We start from the raw sequence: 21,512 nt of genomic DNA on the forward strand, positions 1-21,512 counted from the left end.
CTCTCCTCTCCTACTTCCCTAATGAAACATTTATGCGGTTTTCTTTTCACAGTTGGTGGATGTACAGAAATGTATATGTTAGAGATTGCATAGACTCAAAATGCCACATCTCTGAACACGCCTGAACTTTGGAAGAGGTAGGGGGCAGTAGAGGAGAACAATTAGGAATAGATCCTGATTTTGCAATTCCATACTATTTCCATCATTTCATTTATTTAAATAATTTAAACACACACACACGTGCGCGCGCACACACACACACAAAAAAGAGTACAATTCAAAAATGTCTTTGAACGTTATTAAAACTGATAGCAATCAAAGGAGTAAAGTGTTTATTGCCATATTCAGATTTCTTTTAAATGGCTTCCAAATTTGCAAGTACAATATTGCACCCATAATGAATTGCAGATAAATTTATATATCTGACTTTTGTATTTTCAGGCATTGGAACAAAGCAAAAAGAGGATATGGAAAAGTATGTTTTTCATGTCGAAGGAAGTTTCACGTAAAAGATGCAGAAATGTTGCCTGTAACTTTTATTTTTCAGGCCTCATTGTTCAAATCTATTTTAGCAGACCACCAGTTAGACAAAATATTTACTTCCACTGGATTTGAAAATATGTTTCATTACTCAAGTACATGACTAATATACAAATGTACATATATATGTGCTTATATATGAATCAAGTTTTCTTCCAAAGTGAAAAAAATTGGGGAGCGTTCATCAGTCAAATAAATTAAAAAAAAAAAAAAAGCCCAGCAGACATTACAAAAATCAAATTATGATACCAAGTTTCTCTTGCTCTTTAACATAACTAAAATTTTTAAAAACTTGGATTTTAAAGGTGACAATTATGCAAATATTCCATTATTCAAAAATAAACATAAATACCTCAAAAGAAAAAGGAAAAAAAGACATTTCTATAGTTCTTTTTCCTTTCATTGCATACTTCTGCTATGCCTTTACTAGGTACGAGTATCTGCCATAAGGTACCAGCAGGCATCGTGTCTGAATAAGAATTGTAGAACTGGGCCCTTAGACCAATTCTCCTCCCACAATACTTCCTTTGATTGGAAAGGGAGCATGGTTAGGGACTTTGGCTAAATCCTCTGGTGTATAAAATGGTGCAGTTCTACTTTGGAGCTGCACCATTTTACCCACCTGAGGATTTGGAACACCATGTTTTTGTCTCATATTAGTGAAATGAATGTTTGACTATTCTCTCCGCTAAGAGAGGAGAGAGCTTAGTAAAAAGATATTTCTTTAACTAGACTGTCAGGTAGTTTGATGGAGTAGGAAGTTCACAAACCACTTTTTACTGTCTTTATTTACAATGCTCTTGCCATACTCTAAGTCTGACCTTTTACTTGTCTCCTTCGGTGATTAAGCTAAGGAGGAACTAATGGGACTAGCTCCTTTAAAAGAAACACATTTCTGCTGAAAAACAAAAGTAGCAGTTTCATTTGAATTTTAATTCCTCAAATTCCTGTAAAAACAATGACATGATTCCTCTGTAACAAAAAGTTTGGAGGATTTAATTTTGCTTGCAGTGTAAATTCACACTCTTTGTCTAAGAGGTCTTACATTTGTTAACATTTCTAAGCTGCTGCTGTTTTATCTTACATCTGCCAAGTGCTATTTCTATATCACAGCTCTTTTTGCTGAACTTTATTTTAAAAACCTAAAGAAGGGTATACAGAAATGTTATTGGGGAGGAAGGGGAAGGTTTATTTGCAAGAGAATGAATCTGTGTTGCCAGTTCTCTTTTTACTTTGCTGTTTACTCCTGTGATGAAAATGGACACCTTGCAAAGGAGCCTATGATGTATTATGAAATTCTGCAAAATGGTTAGTTCTATTCTACACAGATTCTTTTACCTGGAAGTGTGTTAAAAATTATTTTACGTGTCTTGGGCATTGGTAGAGATGGGGGGGAACAGGAGTAGAGAGATCATTGAAATAGGAATGTCCACATGGCATGAGACAGAAAGTCAACTATACAATCACAGAAATTTCTTAATACAAAGACAGTATTTATTGTGCAGCTAAACAACTCTTCACTTATATATTTTCTGGGTTTCTTCTTATTAAAAAATTATATACATGAAATAAAATCAAATACTGTAGCGATGGGCACTATTTACGGCAAACAGACAGATGATGCCATGTTATATTTCAGTAAGAAATACAACAACCTAGAAATCTATGAAAATTATGACTTTTGCATGAAGTAATATGGAGTTCCTGATATCCACAGACTAACACTTTATCATAATGAAAATAATCTCATCAATCTGCTCGGTCTCTCCTTTTCTGGGCTGAACACCAGTGTTAAAACTGATCGTCTGATGGACAAGGAGGAGTCTATTAAAAAGAACAAGACGACTCACTATAATGAGAGCATTATTCTTGCAACATGCCTACCTACATGAAGCCAGAGGTTTTGACACCCTGAGTGTGACTGAAACTGGCTCTCTCCCTGATGTTGATGCTCCACTGCCTGATTTTTGGGGGGGAGGTTTTGCTATAATACAACTAAATACAAAATGCAGCCATTGTGCTATAAAGAATGTTTTTAGTTATCTACCCTTCTCAGATTAAGGTGTAGTTTGTGACACATTATAAAGCCCCTAAGTGTCAAGGTACTTCTTTATGGAGTTTTGCACAAGGGCACATCAAAGTTCTATGATTAACTATCTTTTCTTCTGTTCTGTTTAGAGAACACTGTACCCTGATAGACATGTAGTCAAAGAGTAAAGTGTTTTATAAATCAGATATTTAGAATCAACTATAATCTGCTTAGGCACCAAGGTTAGCCTTACGTTCAAGACATATAGTGATTAAGCAAAGGGGCTTTAAGACTTGGAGTTTTACAGAAAACTAAATAAAGCACAGTTTATTCCTGCAAAAAGAACAGAATATTAGAATCCTCACAATCTAAAGCAGCACAAATGAACAAGTTCTCATACAGCTAGTGTTCTTTTCTTGGTTTATAAAAGAATAAACCTGAGAGTTAAGCTATTTCTTTTCCTTACCTGATTCCCCCAAGCCCCTCCCCAACATGATTTCTAATTTAAAAGAAAAACTAATATTAGATAAAGCAACACATAATTTGACAGCCTACCAGTTATATTCTGACAGGGTCAATAAAATGAGAGCTTGCAGGAGTCTCAGATGAGGAACACTTTCATGAATGCCCCCATTGTGTAAACTCTCTGTATATCCTGCCTGCAAATGACAGTCATATGCCACCAGCTGCAGGAGGCATTCCAGCAATGTCAACTGCTGTAGGGCATTTAATGCAGGGTAGAATGGTGGGTACATCTTTTTATTTATGCCTTATTAGGAAAACAACAGCCACTTCAACTAATTTTAAGTATTATGCTTTTAAAAGTCTATGATATTTATTTGGAAATCCAAGAAAATATATAATTAAAGTCTTGCTAATGGAGCCTCTTATTTTAATAGTAGTTTTATTATATAAAGCCAGCTGGAAGTAATTATTTCTTTCCATGTATAGTCTTCATTAATTTGTGATCCCCCTCTCCCCCTCCCCACCCCATCCCCAACACACACCAACATCTACTTCAGATGTTCTTATCAAATGTCTTGAATAAATTCTCTAGAGAACAAACAGCCACTTAAGCCTATCTCAATTACGTTGAAAGACCCACACCTCCTATTCAAAATATAGCAGGTACCATTTCTGAGGATACCTTTTCCACATGCCTTCCACTTTCCCAACTATTTTAAAGGTGTCTGTCTTATAAACTGATCTTTTAGAGAGATTTATTACAACTCAAAACAACTGTCACTCAGTACATGTACTATCAATTAAGAATCCAGTCTGCACACGTGATGTCAGGTTTACATTTTAAATTATTTTTGAACAAACTCACTGATGCCCAAGTTATTTGCTGCCTAAAAGGTTATGGCAAACAAATCTCTTTTTAATCAACCTTTTCATTACATTTTACCTTCTTCCTTGTTTTTAATGTTTTCACAAATGAAAATGAATGCTCACGTTTTTGATAGGCTGGGTTTTGTTTTTTTTTTAATTTTAAATAGTAATAATAGCAACACCTTGCTAAAGCTAGATTCTTCCTTATACAAAGTAGAGATCAAATTGAGCTGCCTTTCAGCACCCTCCTATGATAAGCCATGGCATCTGATCACACATTTTTATCATGCCTTCACTCACAGGCACACTTACATAGCAAAACACTGGACTCTTTGCATGTCATCACCTAAATACCTCTAGAAATGACATTTCCCCTCCCTCACCTCTTTCCCCAAAGTAATTTAGCACCAAGGTTGATGTATTATTTCTATTACTTCTAAACAGCAGATTTGTATTAATTTTACATCAGAGAGCAACAGATAAATAGGAAAAGAGAGGAAAAGGATGGTGAGAGAAATAAATTAGTTGTCTCTCATAAAGGGACATTTTACCATCTTCCTTACACAGAGGCAACAAGATCTCAAAAGCTGTCCCTCAGAAAGCAGCAATAAAACAGCAGCCGAGTCCATAAGGCCTTACGCATTGGGAACGCATGGGGTATTGGATATGCTAAAGGGAAATCAATCCTTGTGTAAAAATGTGACGTTCATATCTATGAGTTTTTAATGCAGAAGCAACAAAGAACTCAGAACTTTTAAAAAGTCAAAACTGGATATCATCTGGAAGACTTAATAGAGATACCAGCTTTTTGGGTGGGGGTCACTATTAGAGCTATGCAAAACGTGGTGATTTCAGTCGGCAGGAGTTCCTGCTAGCTTTCCCCCTCCAATTTTATGTTATCACCTTTCATGATATTGCTCATTCCAAAGTTTCATTTTGAGGGTTTCTGGTTCAAATTCAAAATTTCAAAAGGAAACTGAGTGGACCCAACCAAGTTTTGCCTGGTTTCTGGTGTATATCATGTAATACTGATCTCCTTTATACAAAATCATAGATAGGCCCAGGTTCCCTCAAAAACTCAGACCTGACTAGGTTCTTTAACCGTGAACCTAGAAGAATCTTAGGATTGTAACAAAACAGAGCTAGGAGATACTCACCTGGTTTCAGATTTCATTGAGAAAGCATTGACATCTACCTTTCTAAGGTTTTTGTTTGTTTGGTATTTATATTTGAACACCAGACAAGATTAAAAGACACAAACGCTAGAAACAAAGAGATGTTTTTTTTTTTCTACATGTGAAGGGCCCTAATTTGTGAGCCATCCACAGATTAACTTCAGGCAAGTTCAACACACAGAAGGTTTACAGGATTGGACCCCTAGTCACAACTCCCACTCAGAGGACTAAACTGCTGGCACTGGTGATTCTATTATTAAACTATACCCTGCCCGGGATGCATGATGGGGACTTAAGCAGACATCAATGGTAAGTACAGGTTTGAATGGGGGTGGCCTTTTAGATAGTGTTTTACTCTTATTAGTGTTCAGAGATTGGATTTATTATCCATACGTCATTCTCATTTAAATTATATGAAGTCGGAAGTGTTCCATTCCAGAGGCGGTGTGCTCTTTAGGAAATATGCTAGAAAGTTAAGAGAGGAAATATACATATTCAGAATCGATTAAATCACTCTGTTCTCTGAAACTTTGAGAGAAAGTTGTCGGTCTGTTGTTAAAATAGAATTTAAATTAATAAATAACTTTCTCGGCAGATTGTCTTAGGTTAAACTGAGCTGATCAAAATTATTGTGGGGAGGAGGAGGAGGAGGATCATAGCTTTTTTCCCCCCAATATCAGACACAGTGGTCATCATTAAAATCCCCAGACATTTACCACACCACTCAAATTCTACTATAAGGGGCACATCATCAAGGGGTAGATAGACACATCACAGCATTTGCCTTTACTGAGGTACTTGTGGCATTCACCATATTTAAATAAGAAACACCTCAAATGCCACACGCAATTTACCTTTGGGTGATGATGGTAAATTTCACTTTTAATGACAGGCACTATGTGCATTTCCTCACTTCCCATCTTGCTTTCCCTAAACTAGCATTATTCATTTGACAATAAAACCTTACTGTCCTCTGCATTCTTTTATGAACACAGAATCTTGTCAACAATCATAGCATTTTCCCTTCACAACTCCAGGGCCCTAGAAGTTGCAGGTGACATCCTTTTCTCCCTTTCCACGAGTATATGGAGGGACAACCGCAGTAGAGGATGGGGAGGCCGCAGCTTTTCAACAGAATGAGAATGGCATCAACAGTATGTTGCTGGCAACAAAGCAACAACATGAATCAAGCAGTTCCTAGATGCCCCACCCACTGATGGAGACTGCCTCTCTGTGGCAGAATGTTATGTGACATCTGCTACCACTTGCACCATTTCCTTTACTGTCAAAAAAGTGAAATCATATAGAAAACAGTCTTCAAATATGTCAACAGGGGAAAAGAGGCAATCAGATATCGCAGTGGTGAGCGCAGTATATGAACCTACACTGAACAGAAATAATGCAGCAGATGCCTGCCCACAGACTGGGGCATGACTATCATTTTAGATGTTATTTGGGAAGAATGCCGTGCAGCTGAGGATCCCATCCTGCTGCTTAGAAAAACTGTAAACAAAAGCAGAATAAAGCTCCTTATTTAATAAAGCTTCTTTTAAAAAACCAACCATTAATGTATTAGGGTTTTAAAAAAATAAAAAAGCTTTCAACATATATTTTGGAATGACAGCTTTCCGAATTGTAGCATAACATGGCTATAGTGATTCTCTTTCTAAGGGGAAAGATCAAGGGAAAACAACAGTGGAATTCTCCCTCTCTCCACCTGTCTGTTTCATCCTTCTTTTTCTTGAGGCCATGTGATTTACCACCTCTTGGCTATAGTTGGAGCCCCAAGTTTGGATTTTTTTCTAAACTATGAAGAGCCATTAGACTACAAGAAAAATCCTTCTACAAAAGCAACAAGCACTAGTGTGTGAGAAAACAACTGCAAAAAGAAAGTGACACATAGCATACATGCTGAGTATTTCTAGTAAGAGAGTAAAACTCTCTAAAGCTTTTGTTTCTGATTGTAGTTTATGACGGCAGTTCTCTATCAGTGTACAGAGTGTTCCTTTGCAATCAGCACACTGTGTCACAATGACCTGGCAAACGTGAATGCTTTCACTATCACTACAGTCCTTGCAATCTTGTCTCAGCTGTGACCCATTCACTTTTGCCCCAACTTCTTGGAGATGCTTTACTCAGCATCTAATTAGTTAGGAATCTTGGCTCTTAACACTGACACAGGAGTAGGAGACTCTGCTGCTGTAATATCCCAAATTTGTCCTGTCACTATATTAATCAAAACTCCATAAATCTATGCATGAATAAATAACTGCTAAAATACACACAGTATAAATTTGAAAACATTATATACAAATATGTAATGCACAATACATACAGAATATAGGCTTCCAAATATGTATTATGTAGGTTTTGTATAGTTGTGCGTATACAAAAATTCTACAAGGTTAAACAAATATATGATGAATGGTATTCCAAGATAATCAATATAATCAAATAAAACATCTAAAACACACACATTTGCAAAAAATATATCTAGAAAAATACACCACAGATATTCAACTACAGGTAAGTTAGCCTGCAAATAATAAAAACAAGAATAGAAAGAGCTCACTACTGTTGTTGTTTTAAACTGTGTACCATTCATGTATCTGTTTACCTACCTATATGCATGCATATGATGGTGTATGCTACACACAAGTTCAGCTTATATCACACACCGTATCTTCTAGTGTTTCTATTCTTGAGAAAAAAAAACTCCCGAGGAGGTCATCATCATTTATTTGTTAATATAATATGAAATGCTAGAATGATGATCTATAATTTATTGTTAAAAAATTACAAAATTAAAACATATATCTGAAAAAGGTAATGTAACTTGAGAGACCTTTTAACGCAACAGACTAAAACTATACGCAATTCATATCAGCACAGAGATACTTATCCATACACAGAAGAAACTATTGTGGTAAACTTGTCTTTAAAATGATTTAAAAAAAAATACACCAAATAACTATTGTGAGCAATAGTTTGTGTCACTTATAGCCAGCGTAGTATAGTTAACAGCCAATTGTGCTAGCAAGCGTTGATCTCCTCAAAAAGTGTTAATAGTAAATCTATGTATGCAATTTATAGTGTGTTAATATCAAGTTAGTAATCTCTGCATATATACGTGGATTAAAAAAAATCCCTTGAGGGTTACAGTAAAATAAATAGTCAAGCATTTTATATGTGATAACATTGCATACATCCCTTTTAACCAGCAAATGAGAAGTATTCAAATAGCAGATTACCTTCAATACATATGTAGTCAGTCATAGCCACATTTCTCTTTTTAAATACCAATTCAATAAAACAGTTTGTGTGTCTATGTCTACATTAATTTGAGAAACTGTCAGATTGCAGAGCACTAGAACAACTCACAATAGTCACTGCATATTGGAGACAATTTCACTATAATATGAATGTGTATTTCAATAATAAGTATTATTTAGCACTTTCATTGGAATAAGCAAGATTTTATGTGAGGAAAAAAATGGACTCTACTATATCTTGGTTTAATAGATGCTTCTATATTAATAAAAGTCATTGATTTTATGTTTAGTTTTCTTGGTCTGCTCCTCACCTATCTAGAAGTGATTTCTCTGGTGATAACTAACACATCATGCTAATGAGAGAATCTAATGTACAATAGAAAAATGTCACTACTAATAATATTTGCATGAAGTTAAACAAAGCAACTGTAAGAGAATGTCAGACAGTTGCTCCTTAATAAGATACAGTTACACAATGAAATTATGTTGTTAATTTTGTTACATCATTGAATGAATCCTAAATTACTATATAACGATGCACAGACCCATTTATAACAATAATATACTCCTTTTCACTCTTGTGGGGAAAAAAACTTCAGGAAAAGGTTTCTTCTTTTTATGTGAAACAGGTTAAACATTCTTCCTTTTTAATACAAAGGTAAATGTCTGGCATTTTGTGTCACTGTGGGTTACAGCCATTGCTCTTGTGGTCTCATTTCAGAAATGACTTAAAAGTATTTTAGAACATTATAGCCCCTAAGGTAACTGGATGAAGAAAAATGACATTTCTTATTCTGACAAATGCACAAAACATTTATGAAAGCAGAAAATCCTGCTTTTTTTTTTTTTTTTCATCAATCAAAACCAGGCCTCCTTTTCTGTTGTTAACAAGCTCTTGCCAGACTAAAATGGGCAGTGTGTGCCCTGGACTCAACCAGATGAGCAGGGAAGGGAAACCAAGGGTTTCTGGCCATTCTCGACCTGTCACTGATCAAAGTGACCCAAAGAAGAACTTTCAAAAAGTTAAGATTTATGCCCTTTGAGGTTATCAGCTATTCTTCTGTACACAGAATGGGATAATCCTTTTAAAAGAACCATACTTTTATATTGAGAAAAAGATGCATAGACAGAACAAGTCAGTCAAATGGCCATGTTTTAAACTTCTAATAGGTAATTTAGAAGTTGTGTTTCCCAATCTCTCCCACCCCAACAAAATCTAAATTTGCTCTGGAATGCGATGTCTGATTTTCCTGCGCCAGAGCAGATTGTCACACAAACAGAATCAAACGCGTTCATCAAAGAAGGAATGCAAACACAAGAACTCCTATACGTACTGATACCTAAATCTGGATGATCAAATCTAAACACACTGACATTTTCACAATACACTTCCGCGTAGCGTCCTACTACAAGGTTTTGCTATAGCTGTTGAGAAAAAAGTTCTGTAGCATGCAAATATGTAGCTTTCCCAGGAATATTGCAGGTGTCTTTCTAAAAATTGCTTTTGTTGTCCTGCTCTAGTCTTTGTACCAGAACCTGCTACAGACTGATTTACAAAGGTGGGAGTTTGGGGGGCGGGGGAGAGAAGAGGTTAAAAAAATGTGCAGAAAGCACAGTATTTTATTCAGAACATATAATACCACCTCTGTTGTTACTATGTATATCTGCAAAACTTTCACTAAACATTTCATTCAAACCCACGGTAAACTTTCTCTTGCGAGTGAAGTGCATCTGATAACGAAATATAATTTGTACTGTGAACAAAAATTTATCTCAAAGCCTAGGCATGAAAGGTGAAACACCTCTATTTTCAGAAATGGATGCTAAAAATTAAGTCATCTTATAATGGATGAAAAACAGATAAATGTGATACTCAAGATTTAATGTTAAGAGAGAAAAGAACATCGACACTGTCACACGTTTGCAGCTGCACTTGACAGAGTTTGTGCTCACAGTCTGCACAAGCTGATCTAACAAATTTAACGAATCAGAAAGATGATAAAATGTTATCCTTTAAGAGGGGGATTAATGCATTACTAATAACTCACCCCCTCTTAAAAGCTTGGTGAAAAATGTGTGTGAACTGAATGTATTTTAGTTCATGATAACAAACAAAAACATCTTATAACAAAATTATGAACACAATGCTTGAACACACAAGTGAAGTATAGACTTTTTAAAATAAATCTGTTCAACATTACCACCTTTACAATGCTACTGTGTGTATTCCAGTGGAAGGATTCACATTGATGCAGCATCTGCCATGCATTTAGTCATATGCTACATATCTTCCCCCCTCCACTCCATGAACAATATAAACAGGACCATACATATGTCCAGCAATGCACAGAAGGCATTTAACATTCTCAAGCATTAGCATAATTAATACTTTTTCAAAAATGTAATAGCCTCGTTTATGTGCCAGTTTTTCCTTGTCTATCAACTAGTTGTCTCAAATTCTTTGCATCTTCTATACTGTGATGTCCTTCATTTACTTTTGTTTTCTTCTGTTGTTAGTGTTGAATATTTTCTAGCACTCCTGAGACTATGTAGATCTAAATCTGTTTGGAATAGGTCTAATATGAAACATGCAATCTAACACTATCTATGTGGTGCAATAGCTATTTATCAATTGATCGTTATCTGGATCTGGTTATGTTAACTCTTTCGTAGCTGAAGGGGAAAGAACCTATCCTACAACCCCAAATGTCTAACCTCACTACTGAGCAAAAAATGCAACACAAGTTATATAACTGCTTTACATTCTATTGCTGAATATCAATAAAAACCAATGTGTGATACATCAAGTATATATGCATATACCTCATATAACCTGTGCAGCAGCAGTCATATACTTCGTGGCACACAGTACATATGAAATGTGCATCTCCACTAGGAGATGAACTTTTTACTTTCAAGAATGGGACATCAGACACAAAGAGTTGCTTATTCATCTTATGTTGATTACATTTCTATACCAGCTTACTGTATCAGCAGTAATCAGGGTCCCTCTACAGGATATATCAAAATATACCTTACTCAGATACATTCATCCTGCCTAAGCTACGTTGCTAAAACTCTCCCCTAGACAACTGCTATAGATTACTATTTCCACTGTCAGGTTTTGTGTTTATCAAAAATGTTCTTTTATAACTAATATTTATGATTATTTTCTTACTATAAGCTGTAAAAAAAAACTGATGACACTACCTTCTCCCTTTTTGTACAATACAATGCTTTTTAGGTAAATAGGAGTTCATTCATCTCATTTCCTGCATTATAAATGTCTAACTAAAAAGCACACATCATTTAATAACTCCTTTTTTGGACAAGGAAGTACTTTAGTTACTATTACTCAATGTGGGACCATAACTGGAAACTACTTTTTAAAAAGTCAAATCATCTCTGGAAAGGGAGGCACCCTGTTAAAAAGCTTCAGTTTGAACTTCCCTCCCCTGCTTGAGCAGAATCCAAGATGAAAGTTTCTCTTTTTTTCCTTTTTTCACCCAGAAGAGCCAAGTAATTGTGCAAGAGGAGCTACAGCACGCAGGGCGCGTATCACCAAGTGCATGGTACAGAGACGCTGGCTCCTGTGATTAATTATCAGTTATTACTGGCCTTGCAGTAACATTTTAGCTTTCCCGTCAGAACCAGCATACCAAGCTGCCTTAAACGCGGCCCCCGGTGAAGGAGCAACTCTGGGGAGGACGCCAAGGCACAGCTCCGCAGAAACAGTGTGTGTGTGTGTGTGAGAGAGTGAGAGAGAGACCCGACAACTGAAACTGTCTCCTCTAACGACCCTCAGCGCTGTGCTGGCAGCAATTCCAGCACAACTGCTCTCCACTCCTTAGGTCTGAATAAAGCTGTTTTCTGCCACATGAAGTCAATTAAGCTGCTCTAAGGGGCCCCCTAAATTTAGTATCAGTTTGATTTTGGGGCTTACGTACTCTAGAAGAATGAAAGGACTTTTGCTGGGACAGCAGATACTTTTATTTATGGGGGGGGAGTGGGGGGAATGAAACAAAACCAAGGCAAACAAAGAAAGAAACCAGTCTTACCATAAGCAAAGCTCTGTTTGGAAACTTTAAAACAAATGCCTTGCTTTTACTTCAAGCTTTATTTTTAAAATCTTTTTAAAAAGGAGACCTTAGGGAAACAATGAAGTAACCATGCACATTCCAATGACATAGTTATGACAGTTCAGAGGCTAACTATGTAGTGATACATTTAAAAAAAAATGTGGAAAGAAAGGAAAAAGAAAAGAAGAGCACTAAATACCATGTTTTAATATAAATGAAAAAAAAACCCACATACCTGTTGGGACATTCTGAATAAGAGGTTAGTGTCAGCGTTCTGCCATGTCCCCATGAAACCAGATTCGGTCGTTGCCGTTCTTGTTCCGAACTGCATGGAGTTGTCAGTGCAGGAGTCTCTTAAAGTCAAGTCTCTTGCCCTCTTTCGCTCTCTGTGTCTCTGTGTCTCTCTGTCTCTCACATCCACTTCTGCCTCTTCTGACTGAAAAGTGAAGGTGGATTTTTTGAGTCTCTTGGCAGCCAGTAGCAAGAGTGTAGTGTAGTTAAGAAGCTAGCTGCACTGTGCATTTCATTTGGAAACGGGGGGTTCAGGGGAAGGGGTCAGAGCTTCTTTTGCACCTTCTGCACAGATACCCCTATCATTTATGCATTGATTGTGACTCCCCAAGCTTGCCTTCGCTCTGTTTAACAGCTGCCTGTCAGGTGTGCATGCAGCACTAAGAAGACCCAACCATCAGCTTCAAACTCTCAGCCACTGGATGTCATTGGATAACAGAGCAAAGAGTCAACTGCACTGCTCCACTATCAGGCACCAAATGACATCCTGCACTAACCCCTCTCAGTCAGTCTACAGACACACACACACACACACACACTCTAACTAGCACACTGATCAGAGTGATCACAGTGAACTGGGAGGAAAAAAGGCTGTGGCCCTTTCCCTGTCTTGTTCTGTTTTTCTTCAACAATGCTGTCAAGTACAACATGTAATATCTGACACTTACCTACCACACAGAATCCGTAACCTTTTTTTTTTTTTAAAAAAGCGATTACTCTTAAATATAGTCAATATTCACTTACAAGAAAAATGTGAGAGTTGGCCTGGTTATTTTCTAAATATTAGGTGTCAGGCAGCCAACTACCGTGGGATAGTCCCTTCCCGTCCCAAATAAAACTCTTACCAAAGAGGGGAAAAGAGACACAATCCAACTCCTTTTGAAATTAAACCAAAAAAAAAAAAAATCACATGCACATTTCATCTCTCACATCCCTGTTTCCCTTGTTAATCACTTAACTGTCTCAAGTAGCATCTTCGGAGAAGGGGGGGATGTAGAAAGGAAGTGTCTACTTCATTTCCCCCTAGTCCCCCCAGTGCAAAGCTGAGATTTTTTTTTTTAATTCCTGGATTAACCATACACAATATACCTTCAAACTATAATGGAGAAAGAGATGAAGCAGGAAAAAAAGCCAGTCCCACCTACGCAAAAAGTAATGCAAAGAGAATGACATTTTTCTTTCAGGATCTTTCCCCTGCACTTACTCAGGTAACATTTTTATACATAAAGAAAAACAATCCTGATACCTAGCAGATTTTTAATTAAAATGGCTTTAAAATAAAGCCAATCTTATTTGCTAAACTATTACCTTCTTTACCCTGTGTGTGAAGGGGGAGGGAAAAAATCAACTACGTGAACTACATAAACTTCAAAAATGTAAAACAAAATTCATGCCATCTCATAAAAGCAGAGAGGGTAAAAAAAGCTATCCTTTCTAAACTTTAAATGTAAGGAACATTCATCTTCTAATAAAATCTACAAATTTAGGAGGACAAATGTATCACTCTCTCCCCTTTTCCTTCACTCACGAATAACAATAAACCTTACTCTCTGAAACAACAAAAGAAACAGAAGAGAGCTTCAGTGGCAGCTCTGTGTCATTAGCGTGCAATGAGAAAAGATGAGAAAATGTACACTATGTTGACACAAATGTGCCTTTCCCTTTAGATCCTACATCTCCTGAAAGCTTTTCTGTTAAACTTCTCTCCAGTTCACCACCATTAAGTATAAAAAAAAAAAAAAAAAGTCTCGAAAGCAGCAAATTCAATATCTGAGAAAAAATAAACAAGAACCCAAAGAACTGTTGTCTTAAAATATATTACATCCACCTGTGGTCAATAAAAATATTCTTGTTGGGGGTGGGGAGATCCTATGGGTCAATTGTGCCAACAGTGGCTGTACCGTTACACTTAGCTATTACCCACTTAAACTCCCTCTAAAATTTGCTAGCCTCTTGATTTCTGAAGTGGCACTCAGTGCCTCAGTCAAGCTGCCTGCTCAGCTCCTGACCTTCCCACTAATGGCTGTTATTTGTGGGAGGCTTAAGGACACCGTCAATAGCAAGCTTCCTCCTCTCTTCTCTCTGCATCTCTTGTGCTCTCTCTCTCTCTCTCCCCCCACCCCTTTTTTCCTGTCCTGCAGTCCTCTCCACCCAAGGGGAGGGGGGGGAAGAAGAGAAGCATGTGCGCGCACGCACACACACACACATGCACACAGACAAAATCAACTGGCATGCAGCAGCAAGCACCTGCAGTAATAGACTCTTTTATTAAAACTGTTATTCTGCAAGACTTGAAATTCCCGGTGGACTGGGCCATGTCAAAGCCGATATAATTAACTAGAGGCTCAGCAACGGATCAATTACCAGACAAGCAAGTGATAGTGAAATCAATGAAAGATCATCAGCCACATTATCAGTGTTGCAACTCATTAGGGTAAAACTGAGAAATGTGCTCAAAGCGAGCCCAAGCAAGGTGGCATTACAAAACAAAGGGCTAATTTGGAGACCCTGCTGTGTACAATCTGTAACAGAATTAGCCTTTTTCCCCCCTAAACTGCATAGCTCTGTAACTAAATGTGACAGACTGAGAGAAGCAGTTTATTAAGACACCAACTCCAAGTTTATTTAGTTCATAAACTCTCTCCTAGAAAATCAATACAGTCTGTACAGGGTTATTAGGCTGACTAGCTAATACATCCAAAACTCGTCTTCCTAGGCAGTTGTCTTGGCCAAAATGCTACCTACTGTAGGTGAATTCAGAACAGCTTCAGATCATGGTATCAAAGGAGGACCATTACTTATTTGTGATGTATGTCGCTGCTACTTCACAGCATAAAACATTTTTTTTAAAAAAAATCTTATTTTTGCTTAGATAATAAATGTGACACAGGAAGAAAACAAAATTTACACTGAAAACAGCTCCAGTCATCCTCAAGTCTATCTTCTCTAAAAGGCACCTTGTTTTAATGGCATTAATGCCAACATATAAAACTAAAAAACAAATACCTGATGAATCTGAAAAGGGATAGACAAAGAACGAGTCACTAAGGGGATCACAGGAACCTCTGCAGGAAAACTAAGATGGAAGTACACTTCCGAGAATAATAGACTAAGTCTCTTCTACATCTTTTCTAAGTCTACAACTATTTGTATTTGAAACTGACATGAGAGTTACAAAACAATAGTCAAAATCTAAGCTTAGAACTCAACATTCCCCTTCTGAAATCTATCATCCCCCTCCCCGATGTCATAATTCCTCTACTGCCAGAAATCACCTCAAAGAGCACACGTGATACTTGTTAGTACTCAAGTTTGGCAAACACTGAGCGGACCATTATTTTTTCTCCCCCACAGCTTCCTTTGGCTACCTCATTCTACAGCCGCAAACAAGATATTTGCTCTGAAAATATTGAAGACAAAATCCTTAAGAAGAGTTCAAGAAATAATCTTCACTTCCGCCCTACCTTTCTAATTATCCATATGAAATTCACAGATTTCACTGTTAACCCATACAACTTTGTATTGCAAAATAAAAGGAACTGGGAATCACATTGCATTTTTCAGTTTCTGTGAATGGACTAATGCTGAATAAGAGATGTGGCCACTGGACTGTAACTTGAATAGGAGTGAAAGACAATAACCAGTGGTTATTTTGGTCATTTACCTGTCTAGCCCAAACATTTAAGGAGGCTTGCAATCTACATGTGAAGTACAGGCGATTTTTTCCACCACTGAATATTACCCAAGCCTTTTATAACATTAAGTAGTTTTTGTGGATTTTATTTTTAAATATAAAATTGTCTGTTACTTCCCTTCGCCTAAAAAGGTACCCAATGCTACCACTTTGGCAAAAAAAAAAAAAAACACTTGCCACATATTACACAAAGAAAACAGGATAACTAGGTAATGCCTATACGTAATCCTCAGCACAGAAACAGTGCATAATGTTAACATCTCTTACTTCTTCCAAATTCCAATCTTATGAACGTTTAAGTATTAATTAGTTCAGTCAAAGGATTAATAAAAATTTACTCAAAGCATTAGAAATTTAAAAAAATACACTCCAATTATACTGTATTATTAGGCAAGCTGTTAAACATGCAACATTTACTAACCTTTTAATGTTCAATAATATGTAAAGTCTTTAAAGAGTTCCAAGTCTATGCTTTAGATACCAAGAAAACAATTACAGAGGAATTTTGCAAAATAAATAAATAAAATCTGCATAGATATAACTATGTGCTGTATATGTACATTCAATGAGGTCCAATTAGTCAGAAAGCATTTGCATTTCAGTTAGTATGAGCTAACAAGACTGCAGGGAGACAATGCAATTCTACTATGAGGGAAAGAAAGAATGCTGTTTTCCTGTAAGTATTAATTCCCCAAACTGATCATCTTAAAATGTTACTGATCTTTACAGTATTTGTTTTCCTAACATCTAGGAGTTCACTATAAATGTTTATATTAACTATACATGCAACAGTGTCCCATAGATTACTCCTGGGGAAAAAAAGACAGCAGCAGGCACAAATTAATTCATTTATACTGGTGATCTAATTATTTTATAATAATTGTTAATCACTTATTTAAAATGAGCATTCCTCAATTGTGACTTTGGTCCTAAGATTTGATAAGATATCAAAGCATGAGAGAATATAATTTTGATGTAAATATAGCTGGTTTCAATGGCAAAGATACACACTTTCTAAAATGTGATCTCATAACTGGAATACATAGTTTGCTAGAGTCTAGGTACACTCAATTGACTTACTGTATAGTACCTGTAATTCCCAGACTTCAGTTTGCTGAAGCTGTTAACAGATTCTGTAATCTATAATGACAGTAAACTGGCCTTTGCTCTTCTCTTATTCACTATTCATTTTCAAAGCTTGGTTAAGTAGATAGCTGGGTTAAAGATCAGTAGTTTTTCATGTGACACACTCTGGTATTCATCTAATGGCTTGTCAGGACAAAACTGACCCTGTTCTTGCCAAAATAATAAAAATGGTCCTCCACATCGCATGACAATCAGCCCTTCCTTGTGTTGAAACGACCCAGCTTATATGATTAAGTTGTTTTATAGAAATTTTATAACTGAATATCTGATGTTGCTCCAATAAAATGGATACATTTCCCAACATGAGACAAATTCTTCTGCTTTCACTCACTAAAATAATGTATGCACGGAGTCTGTAACCAATCATGCTTGTACATTACTCAAGGATAAAAGTGAAGTCGTGAACTTGTGTCCTACTGGGGAGGGTTCTAACTTAATACTTGAAAATTATGCAAAATCAACATGTTGTTCCCACTTATAGAGGCGGCGATTCAATTGAGGAAATGTAATTCTTTTGCCCGAGAACAAAGTAAAAGACTTGCTCTGCAACCTCCGTTAGACACTGAAATGTTAACAGATGTCTTACGTGGGGGAAAAGGGAAGAATTGATAAAGGAAAACTCCTCAGAACAGATCATCCACCCACATTTACATATTCTACAGAAAAAAATATTGGCAGCAGCAGCATGCTTTCTGTGAAACCTGCCACTCTTACTTTGCAAAACATTTTCCATAAGATTGAATACATAAGAAACTTCTGACTCAGAACCAAAGCCAGGAATGCGCAGAACCAGTTTATTATGTCATCTTCCAACAATGAGACTGCATACTTTTTAGACCTGTGTTCCAAATTCCCCTGTTGAATCCTCCTTCTCCTCCTCAGCTACAGTACTGGGCATTTAGGAGTCTCTTTTCCCCTTTGATGTGTAAGTCTAACTCTGGTTAATTCCAACAGGAGCAAGTGTGCAGTGGGGGGCACAAGCAGATGTTGTACCTTTTGGATTTAAAAAAAGTGCTCAGTTCAAAAATATTGGCAGATCACTGGACAACCTACGGGCAGCAGAACTTCCACCAACTCATACTTTTCAAAATCAATATTGTATTTATATTTTCATTTCAGGTGGTATTTCCAAAAACTAATCATTACCAATGTTTGGTGACCTGTTGTATTCAGGTTCTTATCCCAGTAGCAGTTATGGGATATATCTGATAATTTCCCAGTAGTGCGTTATGCAACATGGACATCTGTCTAATAATTTAACATGCAGTTACTGGTCTATAGTAACACATTCTTGTTAAGAAAGCTCCAGTTCCTGGCAGGCCTTCCCATCACACTTAATGGATGTTTGCCCATTATAACTACTAAAATCACCAGCACAGCCTCAAGAATACTGATATCCAAAAGGACCGTTGTCGCAGAACACTAGCACGAATGTAAAAAATGTGACCTGCTACACATTGATACAAATCCCAACATGATTAGTGAAATCTCAGCAGGCAAAGCGCACTGGGATATTGGTCGCTCATCCAATGTGTTGTAACAAGTCACAAAACAAAACAATGATCAAATCTATAAACAATCACCAAATCTATAGAAGCAGGTTCGGGGAGTGCGTAGCATCCACAGCCACCACCTTAACACATTTCATTATTCTTGACATATTAGATAGAATCAAGGTGTGAAATGTTGATGTTTCAGGTTTGAGGGATATTATGCAAGCTTAATACTACAGAGTACCAGTGACAGCATCTCTCAACCCATAATAATAGTTGTTATAAAACACTAACAGAAGATAATGTCACCTGAAACTACACTCTATTTTAAGAGGGAAACACATACTCTATGTTTTGAGCAACTCTGTAGCACAAAGTGAGGTACCTTAAGTTGCAAGTCCGACATCACAGCAATACACAGAGGACATGGCCAAAGCCAGGCAGATCTTTCCATGTCTGCATGAACTCACCCACATATGACAACTCTTATGAGATATGGAGGGCAATGAGATTTATGAAGCACAGATAGCCTAACAACATCCTTATAAACACACAATCTGATGCTAAGCAACAGCAGTTAATTCAGCTACATTGAGAATTTAATTGCACTTCACAATTTGCTGAATAATCACCTCCCTATATAAAATGGCCTAACATAGACTAAAAAATGGTTGTCTACCTTTCATAACTGTTGTTCTTCAAGATATGTTGCTTATGTCCATTCAATTTGAGGTGTGTGAGTGCCCACGTGAACACATCGGAGATTTTAGCTCTCATCCGTCAGTATATTAGGCACTTCTGGCCCTATGCCCTCTGAGTTCCTTCTTGCCAGCAACTCCGACAGAGGAGTAGGAAGGCAGGTAATGGAATGGACATGAGCACCACATCTTGAAGAACAAGAGTTATGAAAGGTGGTTAACTGTTTTTTCTTCGAGTGCTTGCTCATGTCGATTCAATTCTAGGTGACTCACAAGCAGTATCCCTGAAGGTGGGCTTGGAGGCTGTGTCTACACTATGAAATTAGGTCGAATTTATAGAAGTCGGTTTTGTAGAAAGCGTTTTTATACAGTCGATTGTGTGTGTCCCCACACAAATGCTCTAAGTGCATTTAGTCAGCATTTAGTCGATGGAGTGCGTCCACAGTACCAAGGCAACTGTCGACTTCTCGAGCATTGCACTGTTGGTAGCTATCCCACAGTTCCCGCAGTCTCCGCCACCCATTTGAATTCTGGGTAGAAATCCCAATGCCTGATGGGGCTAAAACATTGTCGTGGGTGGTTCTGGGTACATATCGTCAGGCACCCCCTTCCCTCCCTCCCTCCGTGAAAGCAACAGCAGACAGTCGTTTCGCGCCTTTTTTCCTGGGTTACCCTTGCAGACGCCATACCACAGCAAGCAGGGAGCCTGCTCAGCTCACCGTCACCGTATGTCTCCTGGGTGCTGGCAGATGCAGTACTGCATTGCTACACAGCAGCAGCTCATTGCCTTTTGGCAGCAGACAGTGCAGCATGACTGGTAGCCATTGTCGCCGTACTTCAGGGTGCTCTTTTAGCCGACCTTGGTGAGTCAGTCAGGGGCGCCTGGGCAAACATGGGAGTGACTCAGCCAGGTCATTTCCCTTTTAAGTTTCATCTCATGGCGATTCAGTCCTGCCGGCAGTCCTACTGCACCGTCTTCTAATGAACAGCCAGGAGACGACGATGGCCAGCAGTCATACTGCACCGTCTGCTGCCAGCAAGAAGTATAAAGATAGATGAAGTGGATCAAAACAAGAAATAGACCAGATTTGTTTTGTATTCATTTTCTCCTCCCTCCCTCCGTGAAATCAACGGCCTGCTAAACCCAGGGTTTTGAGTTCTTTCCATGAGGGGGCCATTCTGTTTCTCCTTCATGCAAAGCCACCCCCTTTGTTGATTTTAATTCCCTGTAACCCAACCCCGTAAGCCATGTTCTCAGTCGCCCCTCCCTCCATCAGAGCAATAGCAGACAATTGTTTCGCGCCTTTTTTTCAGTGCAGACGCCATAGCACTGGGAACATGGAGCCCGCTCAGATCACCGCAGCAATTATGAGCACTATAAACACCGCACGCATTATCCAGCCGGATATGCAGAATCATAACCTGCAAGAAAGGCGAAACCAGGCGAGGAGGCGGCGACTGCAGCGCGGTGACGAGAGTGATGAGTACATGGACACAGACTTCTTTCAAAGTACGGGCCCCTACAATGTGCACATCTGGGTGTCAGTTGGGCAGGTTCATGGCATGGAATGCCAAGTCTGGGCCCAGGAAACAAGCACAGAGTGGTGGAACCACATAGTGTTGCAGGTCTGGGATGATTTTCAGTGGCTGCAAAACTTTCGCATGCGTAAGGGAACTTTCATGGAACTTTGTGACTTGCTTTCCCCTGCCCTGAAGCGCAAGAATACCATGATGAGAGCAGCCCTCACAGTTCACAAGCGAGT

General features: G+C 37.9%; 1 protein-coding gene across 5 annotated transcripts in view; it reads right to left on the reverse strand.

Moving 5' to 3' along the window:
- Nucleotides 1–21,512, reverse strand: part of BNC2 (basonuclin 2) — a 429,551-nt gene that overhangs the window by 273,746 nt on the left and 134,293 nt on the right. For all 5 annotated transcript variants that reach the window (XM_043547733.1, XM_043547732.1, XM_043547734.1 and 2 more), the window contains one exon: nucleotides 12,663–12,863. In XM_043547733.1, coding sequence (XP_043403668.1) covers nucleotides 12,663–12,863 — 201 coding nt within the window. The remainder of the gene's footprint in view (nucleotides 1–12,662; nucleotides 12,864–21,512) is intronic.

This window comes from Chelonia mydas, chromosome 5, assembly GCF_015237465.2.
Source record: "Chelonia mydas isolate rCheMyd1 chromosome 5, rCheMyd1.pri.v2, whole genome shotgun sequence".
NCBI classification, from domain to species: Eukaryota; Metazoa; Chordata; order Testudines; family Cheloniidae; genus Chelonia; species Chelonia mydas.